The sequence below is a fragment of the Eucyclogobius newberryi genome, unplaced genomic scaffold, assembly GCF_026437365.1.
Source record: "Eucyclogobius newberryi isolate DKJ021-1_F unplaced genomic scaffold, fEucNew1.0.hap1 SCAF_7, whole genome shotgun sequence".
In the NCBI taxonomy this organism is placed as follows: Eukaryota; Metazoa; Chordata; class Actinopteri; order Gobiiformes; family Gobiidae; genus Eucyclogobius; species Eucyclogobius newberryi.
Window position 1 is genome coordinate 26,757,529 of NW_027316389.1, and position 22,806 is coordinate 26,780,334.

A 22,806-nucleotide genomic window follows, 5' to 3' on the forward strand; every position below is an offset into this window, starting at 1 on the left:
ATTATTTTGAAGGATATTTTTACACATCTTACATATTAAACTGAATTCATTTGTGCTGTCATTGTGTTCCAAAAATATGCACGGACTGCAAAGATGGTTTAATAGATGGAAAAGGTCAGTTCTGACTGTCTGCAGAACATGAACTTTGCAGCGTTTTGCAGTCCGCTCGATATTAGTCTCCTTGGTACCTCGGCTTAATTAAAAAACTGGCAGCGTCCATACGAGAATTGCACTTCAGTCACTTCCAGGAGTGAACAGCGGCGTTAAAAGGGTGTCATTTCCAACATGCAGTTAAGCCATGGCATTTCAGGAGGTGGATGTCAACTAAATGTTATGGCGATTATTTTTGTGTCAGAAAATTTAGTTCCAAATAATCCTGAGTGGGAATTTTAAGGCATGAATCCAAACATTCCCAGCTGTGGAGAATTGAGGTAGAGAGGTTCCTTCCGAAAACGGGCTAATAAGCGGTGACCGTCTGGTAAACAGGAGTCAGTGCTAACCAGTCTGCTTTGGGCAAAAGAGAGGGATCATTATTATACAGGTGTAAGTGGACCTCAAATATGATACTGTACCAAAAAGACGTTTATTTTAATTATCCAATAACATCAAATTGGGCAACTCTTGTGTACACAATTTGTTTTACCATATAAAGCAGCATTATCCTATTCTATTATCGTTATTATGATTTTAGTTCAAGCTAAAATCCATCTATTTATACAAGTTCAACACCAAAACACAAACTATATTTAGACATCATTTTATTGGCATTATTTTTGACATTTTTTAGGTAAATCCACCAAATAACATAAGAATTAGATGTGATTTTTCTCATCACGTGGTCCAGCCCTAGTCACATGATAGAAGAGATGTGAGGACAACAGCTTTTAAGATTAGGCCAAGATACATCCATAGGTAAAGGACGTACAGACCCAAAACATGTCCTTCCTGAAGACGTCTGTCCCTCGCCTGAATCTGGCGCCAAACCAATGACAAACAGCTCATTGCAGATTACTACAGGGATTACTCAATGTCAACAGCTCTCGCAGCAGTAAATCAAAGACACCGCACAACTAAGAAACTTTGGGCGCATCATTATTGCGCTCCTATGGGTTTCCACTAAATCCCACTGAGGCCTGTAGACAACCACTGCACTACATTCACTCACATAGAAAACGGACAGACTTCTAGGGTTACATGTCATTATACTTCACCAGGAATTGTGAAAGGAAGTGCCTTTTAAATAGGGCTTTGTATTACGTACAGAGTGAAATAAAACAAATATAGCTTCCTCTGACCTTTTTCAAGGCTTTTGGGACTTGTTCTGTTTGAAGTCAAGGTATAAATTTAAATATGGATATTATAGCTGTCATATGAAGAAAACTGTGGCAGAAAAATGTGACACGTAATATTAATACATCTTAGAAATGTAATGTCAATATATATATAACAATATATTGTATATGTATATGTGTTACTATACTATAGTATACATTAGAGTATGTATATGTGTGAAATATAGTTCAAATAGTAAATAAAAATGTTAGATTAGAAGTAAAAAGTTGTCAACATTTTCCAAATCTAAACTTAATGATTAAACCAGGTTGAAACAAGCCTAAATTTGGCCCATTTTATACAGTAGTTAGACAGAAAAACAGCATATGGAGGAAATGAAGCATTAATAATGAAATATTTGGATGCTAGTGCTCAGGCTAAACCATATTTTGATGCAATGTAGAGCATTTTTGGGGTTGGTTACACATTCTTGTTATTTAAATGGAGATTAGATTAAGGAAACCAACGTAATCCAAATGGAATGCAAAAGTAGACTGATATTTGTGTAAACTTTGCATGACATCACACCGCAGTAAACAACCCGAGGCAGTTGCCAGCATTCACAATAGACGCCTCTCTGGCCGCGTATGTTCACACGTCCTCCTCTCTCTCTCACCAAACACCACAACAAATAGGCTGACTTCTCCCTCGCGCTGTCCAGATGGGAACGACCTCACGGAGCCAAAAGAGATACAGTTCAAAGCATAAACTTCACAGCAGCGTCTCATCCTAGTCAGAGCACCGCGGACCCCCAGCCATCGACCCCCCTCTCACTGCAGGAGATAGAGAAGTGAGCGAGCGGTGAGTCAGCAGTAACAGCATCACGGGGCGAGTAAACACCTGCACAGAGATTTACACTTAGAGGACGAGTGTGTACGAGGTGTGCCGTTTGGGGGGTTTGAGAATGTCAAAGTCATTTACATGTGACAGACAGGTTTTGTCATAGTTACAGCGATGCCAGCAGAAGCAGCTGGAGTCGGCTGGATTAAGAGGATTGTTACAATATAATAATATTACAGGCTTTACAAATGAGCCATATGTTTATCTTTTGGCAACACCACAGCCATTGGATTTGGATTTTTACACAGGATGCCTTCCCTTTCACTGGCATCAGCTACTGTCACTGGAAGATTATAAACAGAGATGTGTCTTACTCAGTAGACGGGTACGATTTGAGCTGCATTGCTTTACGGTTACATATTGTTTTGTCTGGTCGGGACAGCACATGTTACAGAGGACATTTTATGCTTTTTGGGGGGCATTAAGTATTAACCTGTACAACACTACTTAATAATAGAAACATGTCCATTGACTTCCTGTTCAAAACTCTTCATTGTGACATTGTACTGTAGCAAGAATCTGATATTAATTTGCATGTTTTTACAGTTATAAATAGTCATGTGACATTTTTGAACAATACATGGTGGGAGTCTGACGCCAGGTGCACATTGACTCTGACGTGGTTCCAGACCTGTGTGGGTGACGTGCACTTGTGTGGCATATGAAGATGGTGTACCTTAGACTGCCCACAATGAAAGACCACGCTTAAATGTTCTGTTGTGCTATTGGGGGGTTTGGGGGATATTGTGGATATATTGGATATCGTGGATATTGGCTGAGACTGGAACACATGTCGTATGTACACCAAAGATGTACACCAAAGAAAATAAAGATTCGTGAACAATATTTGAGACGAACTGTAAACTAAAAGGAGGAGGAAATAAATCTTACATGGGTCAAATTTTGCAATAGCGTTGCTAATAAATAATGTAATCACATTCGGTCGACCTCAGTGTAGTCTCTGAAACCAAGATCAATATAGAAATACTCACACATTTGTGAACTAATGGAAACTCAACTCGAGGGAACACATTTATAACAGGGTTTATAGCTTATAAAAGTATTGTTTCAGAATATGTCCCCTGTAATGAACATGCATGATGCATGCTGTTGTAGCTTTGGGCTCATTTCCATCCGTCGTCCCACATTTCTCTCACAAACACACTCATTCATACATCAGTGCACTTTAACACTGAAGGCAAGGTGGGTGAAGTGTCTTTGCCTTAGGACACAATGACAGTTTGCACTTCAACCACTGAGCCACTGCAGGGGTCTCCCATCCAGTACTAACCAGGACAAAACCTACTTAGCTTCCGGGATTAGATTAGGCCTATATTTTAATAATCAGACCATCTGTAAAGCATAAAACGTAAAAAGATGTTTCAAGCCAATTACCAAAACTTACCACAAATAAGTTGTGCTTTTAGACCAGGTAAAAAAATAAAAAAAAACATCAACACCCAAACATGTTACCAAGTACGATTGGCCTGGCAAATGTTCATTCCAAAGTGACTTCAACATATAACTCATTATCCACTTTCCGGTCTCTAATAACCAGCTCTGGTCATTACCGCTGCCACCAATGTATTCATATTTGAATTCCCATCATTTTTCATCTTGAGTGTGTCCGATTCCCTTTAAGGCTTTAGCAGCCTCTTGAGATGCAAGGCAGATAAATTGAAAATTGATTTGCTTCTAAGTGTGAAAGAATGCGCTGGTGTCTTTGTGCGGCTGATGGGAAGCTGCCGGTTCGTACACTTACAGATACTCGCCTCCTGCCCGAGTTGGAGAGGAAGAGAGAGGCCATCTTGTAAAACACAGTCAACAAAAAAGCACTTACTTAAATGGTCTACACGTTTGAGCCGGGGGAGATGGTAAAAGCCTTTGCTCACACTGAGAGTACATCAAAAACATGATCTAAGACTAATACGGAGCTATTAGAAACATAAAGTTAACTGATGAGCTGACTATAGTTTAATGAGTCGAAACCATAAACAGTTAAAAAAAAAGAAATTAAAAGAGGAAGAAATAGTGTTGCTAATACCTCACATACCTCAGCCTTTTAGATCAACCATTTATTATTTTTGTGGGTAAATATTAAACATTTTCCCAATTGTTTTCTTGAATAGTTGTGAGTAACATGGCAGTGCTAAATCTTAAATCCAACTCCAAACGACAACATGACAACTTTAACGTGCCTCTGACAGGTTGGACAACTCAACAAAGTAAAATGCAGTTAAGATGCATATATTTTGGATTTTTAAATAAATATTAAAAACGTTATGCCAGAGGTTTATAATTTCACTTCCTGTTTGTAATTGATGACATCACACTAGGAAATTACCCAGCAAACACTATGCAAAATCTAATGCCACAATATTTTTTTTATTTGACAAATACAGATATATGAGAGTGACTTTATTTTGTTAATCTAATGTCAAGAGGGTCAAACTTGAAACTGGAATAACAGTCCCTAGAGTGATGTCACTTCCTGTCATTTTCTACGGATTTTTCAACATTTTCAACACAAATACCTGCTCGATTGGGGTAAAACTATAATTCATCTGAACATCATGTATAAGTACACCAGATACATTTAAACTTAGGAAATTGAAAAAACCTGTCATATGCAAAATCCCTTTCACCTGCTCGTACGTCCAGTTATAACAGCATCACGGCTATTGTCCGGCCCACACCGTTCCTCTGAACACTTTGATAGCATTACCACCACCTCGACAGCAGAGCATATTGTTAATCGAAAGGGTATTTTCCTGAGTGGTATTTTTTAACAATGTGCGCAGTTGGCAGCGGAGGGCGGCACAAGCAGGTGGGAGGCAGATTTACACGCTGCAAAAAACAGAACTGTGATGTACGGCGCCATCGCACTCTGAACGGGGATATTGCAAACTACTGAAACTACCGTCTTGTCATAATTAACCTGAAATAATCCAAACATAATCAAACGGCGCTGCTAATTAATGATGTATATTTTTATCGACATAAACAAATGAGCCGTGGAGCAGTCAGTGAAGCGATCTGCGTCTGTTGTCAGTGTTTGGGGTACTCAAAACCTGCTCCTATAAGTGTGTGTGCAAGACATGAGGAGACTCCCAATGCGGTTTGCAGGGCCCAAGAAGAGCCCCAGAGTTTAATGCGGTCACACTCCTACTGCACACAAAACACACTGAATAAAATGAGTAAAATGCTAAAAGCGGAGGGTCAAATGTAAACTAAAAGCCTTTATTAGTACAACTACAGCGCTGAATTTGAGACGTTCACATTCAGCTTTTTTCATCACATATATTCTGTTTAAATTGCTTTATCTCTCTGGCTCGGGGCAGTCTGGATGGAGACCCAACAGTGAGACAGGTTTGGCTTGACCCCATGAAGAGCTGTTGCTAGGGACGCTGCAGAGAACACAGAGGAGTTCATGTCAGACCAGCACAGGAAAACAAGCCAGTTAATAATACAAGCTTTTTGTGCTCTAACATTTAGTACTGAAGACTTAGCATTAGTCATCAAATATCACCAACTTTGAACATACAACATTAGCGAAACGGAACTATGCAAGGGACATTTGAAACAGTGACAATTGTCTTAAGATGATTTATTGTCACAGGGTTCAAACAGCACTTATTTCCTTTGCCTTATGTGAGTAAATCAAATCTCCGCTCTCTGCTCTACTCTCTGCTTCTCTTTAATCCATGCTTCAGATTTGTGACAAAATGCTGGTGGTGATGGCACAAGGGTCACAGGCTCTCAGTGGGGCGTTTGAAACAAGACAGCAGGGGAATGGCACAACTCAGATTTACACACAAGACAAAATGGAGGCACCTTTGTCAGAATTTGTTATCTGTGACGAAAGATTAAGCTCGTAAACTAGATAAAATCACACCTAATAGTGGATTGGTTTGATAGCATGAGCAGTAGCAAGTTTTTATTTGTTGGTTTGTTTGGTTGTTTATTTGGTGAGGACAGAGCAGATGATTGATTATACATGAAATACATGCCGGATTGTAGCTATCAGCTAATTTCCATCTGTTGTAAGCATTTGCGCTCACAAACATATTCACACACCAATTTGTCTTGTTTTATTCTCTAAAAACGCCTAAACCTGTTGTTTAGCTATGTAAGAACATGATCAGGAAAAAGCGTCAAAAACGCAACTAAAAGCAACATAACCGCAACTAAAACGGACAAAAACATGACTAAAAATGGTAAAAACATTCTAAAACACATGAAATTCTTTTAGCAGTTTGTCAGTTCATATTTCAGTCTTTTTGTCAGTTCTCTTGGACATGTTTAAAATGTGAACCATGAACAGAATTACATGATTAAAACATATTGCATTAGCAATCAGAAAAATCACAATTAGATATTTTTCCCATATTGTGCATGTATATTATTTATAATGGATGAATGCTGGTGCAACTTGAAAAAGACCCAGGAAAAAGACGCAAGTCTTAACTCGGCTTCAAACTTTTATTCCGAAGCATTAGCAGTAGTAGCAGAAGCAGGTCAAAAACCTTTTAAACACATGCAAAAATAGGGCACTTAATTTCTGTTATCTTTTAAACATTTTATACAGAAATAATATAGTATTTTAATATTTTGTAATAATTTTTTATGTTTTTAATTTCCTAAACATAAAATAGGAATTTATCCACTAATCTCAATGCTGACTTTTAATGTGTTTTAAACAATAAACTAATTCAGTTTTTTAATAAATAAATAAATATATTGTTTTAGTAGTTTTATAATTTGGTCTAAATGATCTAAATGGCTTTTAGGTTAAATAATTATTCCCCAACCTTAAATGCAGCAATACTGCTGCTTATAGCACATTATATGATGAAATACTTTAAACTTGTGTGGATGTTTTTGGGCTGCTTGGATGGCCTTATTGAATGTTGAAACATTCAGATTGCTGCTAAACCAGAGTCAAAGTTGTGTGTTATTAATAAGAAAGCACTTAGTGGTACATGACACCTGCATGACTAATTATATGAGCGCATCAGCGCACAGGCGGGAGTCAGGTGGTGTGTGGGCTTTGAGGCAGAAAAAGGCAAAAACCACCACACATACAAAAGCAATTTCCTGCATAAAAAGTCAAATTTGAATCAACGAGTTTCTACTGTGAGTGCTGCATTATGCAAAAAGACAAGTGCAGCGCTGTAATGAAAAAGGCATACTTTTACAATATTGATGTAATTTAGATTGTACTTTGTCTTGATAAGGAACCACAAGCATAAATTGCTCCCAAAGGACAGAGAAATGGATCATTACAGATTTGAGTGCTACTCGACTTCTGCATTACAAGTGAAGATATTTATGACATAATCCCACTCTTCGACATTGTATCCACCATCAAGCCTCCATCCTCCCCTTTCAGACACATTTCAGGAGCAGACAGGAGCAGACAGCCGTGAACCCACATCTTATACATTCATAATCATATATATGCTTGACTCAACCCACATTAAAAAAACAGAACATTTCTCATTATACACGGAATACACACCGAACTGCTTTTTAACGTACCAGAATCATGTGTCAAGTCTTGCTCACGACAAAGGTTCATTTACAATGTAGGATTATGAAGAAGATAAAATGGAAAGTCACAATTCTGCCAGAGCGCTTTGTCTCATCAACATGCCTTGTGCTTTTAGATTTGTGTAGCAAAAAACACAAAGACACTGAGTTTGTTCCTCTGTCTGCAAGAGAACATCCTCTGCTTAAATCTCTATTGAAACGCAGCTAAAACTGAACAGTCTCCACTTGTGCCCAGCTAATAGAATCTGGATGTCTTTATATTCAGCAGCTGAGACAGGACTAGAAGGTACATTGCACTTCCGTATTGAACCGTAGCATGTTAGAAAAAACACCTACGAATTAAACACACCTACTGTCCATATCTGGTCTAATTTGTTTTCTGCAAAAGATCATGTAAGGCCTTTTAATTGATGGACCTAGTGATAATTGCACAAGCACCAGTGCAATTTTATATCTAGGATGCCATGTTGCACCTCTGTAAACATCAAGTATTTATTCAAGATAATCTGACGCAGAGATGCATAAACCACCACTGTTGCGTCCTTGGAGCACAATACTGACCGGTACAGAGCAGGAACGCCACACAAAAGCTGCAGTTTTGGAGACGCTCTGACCAACAATTTCATCCTTTTTTGTTTGCTTGGAACACATAAACTTGGACTGACTTGCAGTCTCACGTTCTACTCATCTGTGACAACATTTGACATAATGAAGGAAAAATCCATGCTATTCACCTTCCCTAGTGGTCATGGTGATTAGCCTGACCGCTGGGGTTGTAAACAGTCCTTTTCAAAATGACGTTAAGTGCTGCATTGGCGACACTTTAACGGTCTCAAGCCGAAACAGGCATATGGCCACCTCTAAACCACTTTGTAAGCCCTTTGGTCTAAGAGCAACAGGCATAACTGATTTGATTAGCATCTGACCTTTCCTCGTTCAACAGCCACAGGGTAATCAAACATTGAGATGCACAACGCCTTGACTTGCACCACCATGTCGTCACGGGCAACACAATCTGACTCTCTGGAACCTGTGGTACAGCCAAGCCAACAGGTTTTCTTTCTTAACTGTGATCCCGTCCCAAAAAAATAAAGAATGTCTTGGTTTATGTGCATTTATTTTTCTTACCCATATTCCCAAGCTTAGAACTGGCTTTAAAAAAAAAATACTTATTTGTCTATTATTAAATGATATAAAGTATTTTCATTTTTTCATAGTTTTGGCCGGGGTGTGACTTGTATTTATATTTATACTTATATACTTATACTTATACTCCGGAGCGTCTTATATGTGATATTATTTGTTATTTTCACACTTGCAACCGCATTTCGTACTCCAGTGCAACTTATATATGTTTTTTTCTTCTCTATTATGGATTTTTTCGGCTGGTGCGACTTATACTCCAGAAAATACGGTAACTTAAATCAACATAAAGTACTGTATGAATTCTCCAAGGTTTGTACAAATCTCCTGGTACTTTTGAGCCCATAATTGGCCGCCCGTATACAATCAGTCACACTTTTACCCTTTGCTTTGCTTGAATGAACATTTTGAGATGTAAGCAAAATGTCAGCGCCAGCACCAATGAAAGGGCAAACGATAAAATACAACGCTACAACGAAAAGTGCATGAAGCTCATTCAAAGCCTTCATTAAGCTGCATTTGCTTTTCATCTGAAGTTGGAGGGCACACCTGAGAGAGAGGCCCAGGTTTGTTTACAATCACAACACCGAACGACGCCTTTAATGTCAAACGGACCATAACTCTGCGTCTTCGCTCTAATATCCGTGGGGGCATTTATGGGCAGCTTCGCGTCAAGTTTCCGAATGCCTCTTAACCTTCAGACACTTGTCATGTCTACAGTAAACTTGTCACCGACTCCCAAAGTCAAAACAATGAGTCATAACCTAAAATGACATGTTACAAATGATGTAATTACAAAGAGATAATAAAGACGATGTAAAACAGACAGAACAATCATTTGCTAAGCTGTGGTCACGTCGCTGTAGAGACCGCATCGCTTGCATTCTGAACGCATGTGTTAAGAGGAACCACAAGGCATTTAAATGGACTGTTTAAGCTGCTGTGAGTTTAAACAATACCCAACATGTTCTACCTTAAGGGATGTGTTTGCGATTCCTCATTCTTGAATTGTTTTTTGCAGAGATTGGCCTAAGGTTATAGCACTGTAATTGCTGCACATGTGTAAGGAATACAGAAAACTGTCAAAGCCTTAGCTGCGATAGAGATATTCTGCACAATATAGGATCAATGACATTATGATCACCAATACGGAACACTGTAATATGCATGTGTTTCACCTGTTGACTAGAATTAGTGCTGTTGTTGTTATGCATCATCTCTGTCTGTGTACTCACACGTCTGGTGAAGGTACTTTAAAAACACAAAGGAGCGTCATCTATTTATCACAGGTTGCGCACATACATCGGATGTTTGGATGTTTTTTTTCCCTTTAGTCCGTGTAAACATATAGTCACCTCTTTAGCTGCATTGGTAAAACGTCAACTTAATAAAGCATGAATAAAGGCTTAATTCATCATGAACAAACAATAATAAAGTATTCAAATGATTCAGGCTTAGTAGTTAGTTAATTAATGCCTCCTAACCTAAGTAGTTACTAAGACTGAATCATTCTGAATAAACAATTTTCCCAGGTTTCCCTTGAAAAAGAGGTTTATATCTCAATGTCTGTTTGTTTGTACCTGGTTAAATAAAGGTAGATACATACATTTGTCCATTATAGATAAGACCTTTTTCATGCTTTACTATTGCTAATTGCCTCATTTCTCATTGATGGTTATTATCAATAGAAAGAGATACAATACTGACACCATCATATGAAAAAAAAATGCAGATATCACCAATATAATGTCATTAGATTGAAAGATTCCAATCTCAGCTAGTTTAAGGCTCAAAAAAGTTTGTTTAGCACAAAATAGGCCCTAACAAACCCCTAACAACAAGTTGCCATAATATTCCACTTGTCAACAATAGGAAGAATCATTATCAAAGCTGACTATGCATGTGTGTCCTGTGGCGCACAAAGACACGCGCCTCCAGCAGCGTTCCCGCGTCTCCAGAGCACGGATTTGCACTCTCTACAGTCTTCGTCTTACATGCTTTTGTGGGGGATGACATGGCTGTTGCTTCTTCTTAAAAAAAAAAAACGAAAATGCATGAATGTACTCCCGGAGTCTGCTTTGAGAGGCTAGGATGAAAAAAGCTCTATATAACATTTCTGCCTTTCCGTTGGACTGCCTGGCAACCTGCCACATGAAGCTCGTCAAATTCTACCAGGAAAGCCAAATGAAAAAGATGAGGGGAACCAGCGAGGCATCCATACATGTATCAATTCATTCATACACCGGGAATAAAGAGGACGCACTGTGGCGGACAATTATAGACAGAATTGTGATCATTAGGAGTGGGTTGCTAAAACTCAGCTCTTCACAACACATTTGTGAGAGAAGGCGTGTTGTGTTGATAGCATTTTTGACCAGGAGCTAAAACCAAACATGAAATATATGTGGGTTCACAGACATCACGTAGCATATGTAAACACACATCAGGAGCAGAATGTTAGCATGAAGAATCCCGTATAACATGGTACACTGCCCACACACGATTACATGTTCAATTCAAACAGAGATAGACCTTTAACAATCCAGCAAAACCAGCGGCTGTGGCAAGAAACGTTGATTTGCTGGGGCTGAACTGTCATTTCAAAGTTTGAGAACAAATATAAACCCTAACATTAAGGATGATAACTGTCAAAAAAGAATGTTTTATACTTTGGCTCAACCCTCGCAAAGTAGACACCGCCTCAAGCGGATTAAAGCAAATACAATCGAGATGATAGGTACCACGCATTGGCCAAGGCTGCGTTTGAATAGCTTGCCAGTCTAATTATTAACTTTTAAGATAGGCCACTACTGTACAGAAATAGGGAGTAAAGATATTGACTTTACAGCTGTGTTATGTAATAGCAATAATTGCAATCCAGTATGTGTTTTCTAGATTTTCTGATGAAGCTTTTCAATGTGAAGGAAACAAGTATGTCACAAGCAGAGAACACAGAGATTGAAGATCACAAATATTGTACAAATAGGAAATAAAACTTACTTGATGAAGCATCGTGCCCCCTCGAACGTGTATCCTTCTTCCCATCCTGTAGGTAGATCTGTGGACAGTTAGAGGATCAGACAGATGCTGTATGTTGTAAATTAAACTTGATCTCCACAAGCCCAACAGCTGTCAATGCAGCAGATAGTGTATATTAGCATTAAGGAGAAGCTCTGCAGTGATGCTGAATTATACATGTGCAACATGTTAGGCTACATACTAGTGCAGAATAGAATAAACAATGTTGATTCATGAGGAAATGTACTTCATCACAATCACTTTAGTTGTACTTAAAATTGTAAGTAAAATAATTTGTGGGAATTGTCCAATTGTAGAGTAACATTGGACTGTGACTGAAGCACTGCAAATGACTTTCAACTCTAACATCCCACTAGACTTAATGCTATGTATCTTAGACATTAAACAGATTAAATGGAATAAAGATGGACACCTCACAAAGAGATGGATGACAAAGAACAAACCAACTGTCAATAATTCAAGTAACAATGGACATAATATCAAAATTATATATTATATAATTTTGAACAAATTACCGTTGCACTTTATTTGAAAATGGACATAATTACAAGTGCAAGCTTTGTGTCTTGTTTTTTTGTATGTATCTATTCTTTCAAATACACATATAAGTAAATGGAAAATAGCGACGGGATAGTAATTGCAGAGGCAAGGTTCTAGATTGTGAAATGTGTTCACTGACAGTGGCAATAAAACTATTTCAAGTTCTGTAAGATTGACTTATTTAGTCTATCCAAAGCGTAGGAGATAAATTTAACAACTGTGGACAAACTCTTCAACTATTCAGCCAGTGCATGTGATGTAGGTCTATTGCATGATTAGAGGCTATGTTTACGTTAAAAAGGGTTTAAAAGATGGAGTGTTGATTATTCTACATAATGATGATTGATGAATCAGATACTACAGCATTTAATAAGCACATTTGAACACAATTAGCTTATTTAGCTCATTAGAAGTTGCTAGCTAGCCTCAGTAGCTTGGTGAGCGTGAAAAGCGCGTGTTATTAACGGCTCTACGTCATCAAGTGTCAGCGCAGTTTGTGAATGACTTCAGCGTGACGTAATGCCACACGCTGCATCAATAAGTCGCACACTGAAATAACTTTGCACGCTCAGCAAAAAATAATAATAATAAGAATAAGAATAAGAATAAGTATTTGTTGTGACAAGTAGTTGACAGGTTGCGAGATGGAGCGTCGGGCCGGACAGGAGCTCCACACCCGCCAAAAGACACGCACGGCACGGCGGGGACCAGCGGTGTCACAGCCTCCGCTCTGCCCGGGGAGAGACGCTCAGACGCGGGCTCAGACATGGCCGTGACATGACCGGCCACGGCTCAGACACGAGACAAACTTGAGGACAGTTTTCACGGCCGCTCACCTGGAGTTTTCCTGTGCCCGGTGATCAGCGCCTCGCCGCTCACGGGATGCAGCCAGGTCGTACTCTTGGCTTGTTCGCTGGGGAGACAAGGCAGAAACAGTGGTTATGCAGCGGCAGCGAGTTTCCTGGAAGAAGACGCGGACAATCATAACTTAAAGCTTGTTCTGCGAGCAGGTATTTACTTGATGAAGAAGACGCGTCCGTCCCGAGTGACCCCGTAACTCCATGAGGACGGCAGGCGCGATATCCACTCGGGCTGTAGCTCCGCCGCCATGTCTGGCACTACTGTACGACAGTGGCGCCGCGCGGCACCGCTCCGCTCGCAGCGCGTACGCGGAAACCCTGGCAACGGCAGCTCGCGGAGGGGAGCCCGGGGGGTAGGGCATCCGGCGCAGTCAAGCCCAGTGTGGACAGGACGGGCGTGTGATGGAGACGAGCCGAGACGAGGTGTCCACAAGCGTTGGCCACTTCAGAATCAATATGGGAAGATTGATGGAGGTTTGTTAAAGGTGAAAGTCTCGCTGATGATTTCGAGATCAATTAACAGATGCAAAGACTTTTTTTTTTTTTTTTTAACCTGTGTTTTGTTATTGGAGACACGTCATTTTGCTCATTTGCAGGTCACATGAACCTGTGAGGACACTCCAGGGCAAGAGCAGCTGCCTCTTCCCAACCAGACACACATCACATTCTACGTTTGACTCAATTAAATGATAAGATCTTACCCCAAATGCCCTTTAGTTTGACCACTACAGAATGCTCAAACGTGAAAACAAAAGATTTATTTCATCAAGTGGTATAACCTATTCATTTTCTCCCGAGCAGAATAACATTATTGACACTTTATGTGCAGATCCTATAATCCCTGCACCAGATGAGTCAAAGCGGGGCCCCAGTTGGCTATGTCCACCCCTGGGAACACATTACTTGTTTATTCAGTCCACCCCAGCAACATGGGGACGTAACATCAAAAGACACACAACAACACATATATTGTAGTAATGACCACTATTTCAACCGTACTCTAGGTCCTCCTGGTCTCCACCCTCGGGTCATTGTGAGAAGAAACTGCCTCATCAGCCTTTCACCCAACACAAAGAGAGACATCCAACACTGCCGAGCCTGGACCGTTTGAGGGCATCATGTTGCATTGTACGGTGGATACATGTGCCTGTGTTTAGGAGGGGGAGGCAAAACGCATCTACCCCATGGTCAGGTAACGGGGTTCTGGTGGTGGATAACACTGGAAAGGAGGGGCAGGAGTTTGAGAGCAAGTTCTGGTCAGATGACAGTAACACTGGCGTCTTTGTTTGTTTTTAGACCTACCTTTTTTGCCATCTAAAGGTGAAGAAAAGTGAGGTATTAACAGTGTTGGGAAGTATCTAAATATGTGTGCTAAAATTAACCAGCTATTCAGAACTGTAGTTAGTTTCCTAAAAACAAAAGAATACAATACAATATTTGATAGTGCAATTTTGACTGTGTTGTATTAGTGAGAAAAAGAGAAAACACAGCTCTTGTGGTGCGTGCGTGTGTATTTTTTCCTTCTCTAATCTCTCTTGGTAATAAATAAATGCATAATAAACAAAGCAACAAAGCTTTTTAATCACATTTAATCAATTTTTTTCCACAACAATAATACAACTCACCATATTCAGAATAGACTACTTTAATGGGAGCGTATAACAAATTATGTAACAAAATACATTGTAATGCAAGTATTCAGTATTACATAACTAAATAAATGTTCAAAGTATTTTTCTGTACTTATATACTATACGTATATACTGGTCAACATGTAAGAAGAATGTAAACACGTGACAGTTGATGCATATAGTATTTTCAAACAGATTGATTATAGAAAGTCTTAAACATATAGCAAGTCCAGTGCTACTAACTACACAATGTGAGTTTTTTTTTTTTAATCCTATTTGTTTTATCTTTTTTTTATTTTTTTGGGGGGGTGGTGAAGCATTATCAGCATTACCAAAACATACAGATAAAACATGATGACTCTGTTGTGTGCTGCATTCACGGGTAATTATTGCCATTAAACGTTGCTGACATGATTGAGAATTCCGTCATGTTGCAACAGGGATCTGAAAGGGAAACTCTTGAAAAGCATTTAGAGGCTCTATTCTGTACTTAGCTTTCAGCCCGTTAATAGGGCCCAGCGGAGTGGAAACGATTGGATTAGAGCCGGAGAGCTACCTGTATGTTCTTGTACATTTGTGGAATCAGAAAAGTGTTTCGTTTTCCTTTAAAACTAAATCATTCCCATTAGTATCACTTACACACCTTGTTTTTCCAATAAGCCTTTACTGTGATTAAGTTGTAAAAATATATATATATATATATATATATATATATATATATATATATATATATATATCACTCACTAAAAGAAAACAATACTTATGTGGACGTTTCATTATAATGTGAGAGATCAAACTTTTTACGGCAGCAACTAATGATTCATCCTGCCATTATTGTTGATTAATTGTTTGGTTTTTAGACTGGGAAAAGTCGGTGAATATGTGATTTTTACTCCCAAATGTATATATACATAGAGAGAGAGAGAGAGAGAGAGAGAGAGCGAGAGAGAGAGAATATGGATCACATCAAAAGTATATTTATAGACCTATTAGTCAATTAATAATTTAGTTGATTATTAAAACAATCATCAATTAGTTGTGTCTAACGTAACGATTAACTAGCTTCAGCCTGAAAAGTTTTATGGCTTAATTTACAGAGGTTTAAACCAGAACAACAAGATTTTCAAGTTATCACGAGACGGACGTGCCTTGGCATTTTTCCATTTTTATGCGAGATAGAAGCCTCTATTAAATGTGCACTATGTAAATCTATGTTGAATTTATTCAATTGCAGGATTATTATTGTGAAAATAAATACAAAGTGGTAAACATTCAAAACATTCTTACTATGAGCCTTCCATTGAAGACATACATGTTAAATGCTTTACATTAGAACATTTCATGCAAAGTAGTAAGCAAAATGCCAGCAGGTCGCTCAACCTCTACTAAAATGTTACATAATGAACCTTTAATAACAGAATGTGTCTTTGTTTTTGTGCAGACCACCTTACTACGCCCCGATGAGACAAACTCTGAGTCTTCACAAGTCGGAAGTGTCAAGTTCAAACTCTCCAGTACGAACAATGACCAGCTCCAGCCTCTGTCCGCAGCACATTTCTCCCCTGCAGCCCACAGTTGCCAAGGTGAGTAACACCAAATAAGCCTCCATAACTTATCAGCAGCAGCGTAAGCTCTGGTGAGAATTAGTTGCCACCAGCAGGAGCGACGAAAGCGTTTTGTTTCTTGGCAGGAAGAACAAGCCGAACACAGTGTAAAAGCGCTGCATTGTCGACTTGTTGAGATTTATTCAAGCCTTTTATCGTTTGGACCCAAATCTCATGCGTTCAATAAATGTCACTCTCCACTTAAGCCCAGACAGCCCGATAAGTATTATGCTAAATTCCCACAGCTGGGCATTTGCATTTTCTCCTCACTGTTTTTCATGTTTCAAAAAGAGTTTAACAAAAGCGACATTGCACACATTATTTGATCCAGACCTTTTTATGTTTGTTACAGAATTAAAGGTGCTTTGAGTCACTTTTTCTGATGGTTAGTCTGCTACCTGCTTGTCTCCATGGAGATGTTATTGCTTTGACTAGAATATTCCACTCTCTGGCATTAAAAATGATCATATTCCAGAGTGAGAGGCAGGTCAGGGGTCTCGTTCATAAAGCATTATGCGTATTTATAAAAACGTTGCATATGTGAGTTTCCACGGTGAGTGTGTGATTTATAAAAACGAAAACTTGGCATGGAAATGAGCCAAAAATGATCCGTAAACTTGCACTTTAAGGGTTTCAGAAATGAGGCAGAAGGCGATCTAAGCTAAGAGAGACAAGAAGGTAGCAACTTTGAAGAAGTCTGTGTTCATTCCGTACGTACAATTTTAGTAAGAATTCCCTGTACAATTTCCCGTTCTGCTAACAGTTGGAATACAAATGTCAAGATATTTTTAAGATTATTGCTATACTGTGGAACATTCCAAGCAAAGAAACGCTACAAAGTGCACATTTGAATCAAACTTCACACTTAAATATAGACAAGACTAGTTTAATTTGTCAGTTGAAATGGTAAAAATAATGTGAATGAATGTGACCTCTTTGGGTATACTTTACTTGTCAGTTCTATTAGCAAAATTAGACCTATTTAAGTCGATATTACATCTGGATTAATACGCAGATCACCGCAGACGAAAGTCAGATGATTTGTATCGGCAACCATGAAGAAAAATGAGAAACACACTGCAAAAACGGTCTAAGAAAATGATTATAGCTTGGTTATAGAGTTAGAATCATTTGTGGAGTTGATGTGACTTGTGGTCCTTACTTAATGGCTTTACCCGAAGAGGCCGGGGCCGTCTGGGCTCAAAGACACAGAGGTAGACTGGAGGCATCCCTGTGTAATTAATGGTTGCACATTATCAAGCAGCTGTTCCCGAGCTTTGTTCTGCTGCCAGCTCAGCAACGGCCCTGGTGCCTGTCTGCGCGAGGAAGCTCACACTGGAGCCACTCGCAATATGTGAAGAAGATCTCTCCATAGGCCTGTGTCTTCTGTGGCTAGTAATTGAAACGAAAGCACTTAGTCAATACAGCCATTATTGAAAGTGTGTTTACACCAAAAATGATACGATGTGCATTATGATTATCCACAATGATCACAAACAACATATTGGCCTTGCTTTCGTTCCTCAAATTTAAGTTATACAAGTTAATGTGACATAAATAAACAAAAGAAGCACTTTACGTTTACGTTGGAGTACAACTTGAAATGACTTAAGGGCTATTGCTTCCAACATTGTCATGCTTATAATTTTTTTAGTTCTATGATTACATTGTGAATACTCAAGATTATTCATTAACCTAATTATCTTGTCATGCATACACCACACCCCAGAGCTGCTGTTCAGTCCTGTCAGCATTAGGGGCAAGCAGGCTGCACTGGAAAAACACTATCACCACTAATGCAGTTCATTATACAGCCAGGGCAGCTTTAAAACTCCACAGCGGGTCACCTGGCACAGCGCGGACCACATACTTGAGCAACAATAGTGTAAGATACAAAAGCTATTCCTCAGTTGTTTTCATTGGGAAGGGCAAAATAACACTAAGTTGATGACTTGAGCATTAGTATACCCGACCGCTACTTGTACATTAGATATTATGTATATAGCTTTTGTTCATACCAGACATCGATTTAGACTTAGACAAACCTCACTGATCCACAAGGGACATAACGGGACACAGTTCAAGAACATGTAGTACACACAGTTAATACAAAAGGTTAATAAACAACGAGAAAATCTGAATAATAGTAATATAAGGAAGGTACCAATACTTATGTACGTCAAAATATAGTATAAAATACAATCTACATGAGGTGGGTTAAGGAATGCAAAGTTGAATAATAGGCCTGTATTAATGGTGCATTCCAGGCAACTGTTAACTGGGATTTTGCCACCTCCAACTTGAAAAAATGTCCTGGTAATTCCAACTTGTGAACTGGGCACTGATGGAGGGACTCTTCACACAGGATGAACCGTGACGCGTTAGAACAATGGTAATAACCTTGGGAAATGCATCTGAGTGGATTATCAGCACATAAACAACGTAAACACTGTCTCTGTTTAAATGTGAGGTTGTTTTTATACTTGTTGAGCTGCAAGTTTTGATCTCAATGGGTTTTTACTTGGTTAAATAAAGGTTGATAAATAAATTAATAAAAACATTTGATTCAAGTTAAATCCCACAAAATTCTGTAATTGAACATGCTACATGCTAGACATTCATACAAGATTTACATTTCTTTAGCCCACATTTATGTATATATTTTTTTACATATGAGTTTAGTTATAATTTGACAAATGCATTATGGCAGCCATTCATAGACATTTTTCATATTCATACATTTCTTTGGAACCAGCTAATTCAATTCTGTAGATCACTAGGTTTTGAACAGGGCTGTGACACTCGAGGGCTGCACAGTTTTGTACCAGCCTCTTCTAAATCATTTCATTGACTCAGTGCTAGTCACAGCGGCATGAAAACTCCTCTCAGTCTGCCACTCTGATGACCTCATCTCCCCCCGCGTCCTACAGGGCGCTGCTCCCGTCCAAAAAGTTTTTCTGTTCCCTATATTTTATGAGATTTCCGCCACAGATATGTGTCATTACGATTGAAAGAGTGGATTCTCCATGTGGTAATTAGAGGGCCGTTGGAGTGCCGGAGTCAGCGGTAAGTGAGAGGAAACGCTGTGGAGCTGTGCTGCTGTGAGAAAGCATTCATAGGCCAAAAATGTAAAGAAAAATATGTCTGGCTATATTCTGAATGTGTGTTTACTGCTGTTAAAAGGGCTGCCTGTGCCGCTCTTCACACAGACATTCAAGGAGCCTCTTGTACAAATGTTCAAGGATCATGGAAAAAAGCACTTTTAGCTGCTACTTCCCCTTTTTTATTATGTATTTATATATAATCTTTACTTTCCATGGGTCATATGAAAATGGGCACCATAAAGAAAGTTTACACATTTTTTCTCAATTAGTTCGGACCCCATTAAGTTTATGTTGAACTGGACGTAGTAGCTTATTAGCGGATCTGGCCCTTTGACACTTTTGTTGAAAAAAAATGTAAAGAGAGCGAAATTTCCAGTATTTCTTCATCCATATTTATACAAAATAATTTGGGGTTTTAGACCAGATGCCCTTCCTTTCACATTGTATTTATCAAAGCTTGGGACTACAACAATGAGAGATTTGTGATCCCTTTTCCCTTTGTTGTGTTTAAAGGTCCGTGCAAAATCGACTTTTCAGAGCTTTTAACCTTCTTACATTGCTATTTGTGCTTCATATATGTACCCAGAGTGTTTTTTTGATTGATTCTCGCAGTGTTTAGCTATATTACAGACTATCTCCTTTCCTCGAATCTCCAAACTGACGGGGGGTGTCTACAAGACCCCGTCATAACCACAGACACGCGGCATCATCCCCCCTCACCCTCTCCCTCCCCCCTCTACAGCCGCCTCCCCCTCCCGCCTGCTGTCTCCCGCCCTCTTCCCCCCGGCTCCGCGCTGCTCGTGTCTCCCTACAAGCCCGGAGTTTTTCTGCTGCGATTTACGACGAAACACGGCTCAAAGAGGCCCAAAACTTCATTAATGATATCACACTCTTTACTATTATCACAATGGTGAAGGTTTATGTGGCAGTTGATGCAGCAACCGGGAAAATAAACGGAGAGAAGTTCTATCCGATACCGAAAAACCAGGAAATAAGAGCGCGATGGACATAAGACTATATATATATATATATATATATATATATATATATATATATATATATATATATATATATATATATAGATATAGATATAGATATAGATATAGATATATAGATGTATAGATGTATAGATATATCTGTTCTGCGCACGCTGTAGAATAAACACCAGATTTATTTAGTCTCAAAGTAGTGTTGATCTGAAGTTCTATCGTTTCTCACTCACTGGCGTGGAGCGGCGCACCGCGGAGCTTACAGCACACAGCTGTGGGCTCTGAGACTACGTCACGGGTTGGGCGGGGGAGCCAGATCGCTCTTCGCAAGGGTGGGGGCGAATATCAAACCAAGCCGTTTGCATTTCCGGGTTGGTGAGGGGGTCCAAGGTATGGGTGATATTTCTTAACTATTATGTTAAGGGTGTTGCACAACCCTTATTATTATCAATTATATACTTAGGATAGACTACGAAACGTGAAAAAAAGCATGTTATGGCACCTTTAAGTATTTGAGGAATTAGCATTAGCGAGAGTTTTATATAATGGAACAATTAGTATATCTGACAAGCACATTAGAGGACAAATGTTATTGCTTTTTATTGACCAATTAAGCTACAGAAATATGTTGCAAAGTTTGTCTGTCTTTATGAAATTAATCCATTGTTCTTTAATACATAAGAATAAGACTTAATTTCTCCAAATGAAACAGCTTAACAACATATTTAGTTAAATAAATAAATGGCATGATAATCAACTTTTCATTATTATTATTTATTTATATCTTATTAAATTTAAAGTTAATAGAAATAAGCAAGAGTGCTATGTTAGTCCTGTAATGGAAGGAGCTTCTGTAGCAAATATATAAAATCTCTCTTCCTGCTTCCACTGGCTCATAAACTTTTGTAATTGCACGTGACTATAAATGCAGACACTTTAAATCATGGCAGAACTGGGGGGTTACCCTGTATCGACTAATGGCCTTCTCTCCACAGCCTCGCAGTGGTGTTTGGGTAATTGATTAAGTTGGTCATTAATCAGTTTGAGCTCCACTGCTGCACTGCTCACACATACGTCCAAGTCTCTCCACCGCTTTAGTGCAAAAGTGCTGCGATCACAGATCCGGACATATGGCACCGCCCGCTCTCATCTCCCAGAGTGCATCGCTGTGCCCTCGTCCAGACTCGTCCTGCTTAAGTAGCATATTATAGATTTCCCCATGTGGGACAATAAAGGAATATCTTATCTTATCTTATCTTATCTTATCAGTTATTGTAGAGGACTGGGGCAGTGCTGAAATGAAAGTGCGATTTTTAAAGGTACATAGATTATTAGGGTCTTTGGGGGAACACAGAGCTGCTTTACAATGCTTGATGTCTGACGTGTTGATGAAGCTAGACATAAACGAGAGCTAAAATCACAATTAGATGTAGCTTTTGTGTTAGACGGCTTGAAGTGTGAAAATCTATCTATGAAATGTTCACAAATTAGGGCAGTGACTACCCTCTGGCAGTAAAAGTCTAAGTTCAGAGATGGGAGGAATTCATTTCACTATTTTTTGTTAAATTACATTAATTAGAATGTGTTCTTAACAATTTTGATGAACTAAACACTATAAAAGCAATTTGTTTTGAAAATAAATAGATGAACTTAAACTCGCGATCAATAGATGAGAATTTTTTAGACATGAACAAATCACAATAAAGTAAATTCAATGTTTCATTAATTTTGTAAATGAATAACTGCATTTATTGGCACTTTTATCATTCTGACAAATTGTAATCAAAACCGTACAAAGTATTGATGGAGACTAGTACTGGTAAGTACAAAAGAAATAAGGCGGTTTTCATACTTTTGATGGAAAATGTATCCATGGATTTCAGAATCATAATCTAGGAATCTAGGACCGTTGCCATAGAAATTAACTATATATAAATAAATATATATATATATATATATATATATATATATATATATATATATAGTTAATTCTTTAAATATATATATATATATATATATATATATATAGTTAATTCTTTAAATTTTGTTAAAGAATATTAAACAATCCATTCGTTATAGTTACATTTGAGATGATTTTAATGCATACATAATTTAGTAGTGTCTTCCTCTGTGACAGACTTCCTGTGTCTGATGGGAAACAACAGGGCTGA

At 38.7% G+C, this 22,806-nt stretch overlaps 1 protein-coding gene across 1 annotated transcript in view; it reads right to left on the bottom strand.

The window, feature by feature from the left end:
- plekha5 (pleckstrin homology domain containing, family A member 5) overlaps positions 1-13,614 on the bottom strand; it is a 97,641-nt gene extending 84,027 nt beyond the window's left edge. Inside the window, exons 1-3 of the mRNA XM_072435968.1 lie at positions 13,466-13,614; positions 13,284-13,360; positions 11,869-11,926 (exon numbers count right to left, since the gene is read on the bottom strand). Coding sequence (XP_072292069.1) covers positions 11,869-11,926; positions 13,284-13,360; positions 13,466-13,557 — 227 coding nt within the window. The 5' untranslated portion in view covers positions 13,558-13,614. The remainder of the gene's footprint in view (positions 1-11,868; positions 11,927-13,283; positions 13,361-13,465) is intronic.
- Positions 13,615-22,806: the final 9,192 nt, after the last annotated feature.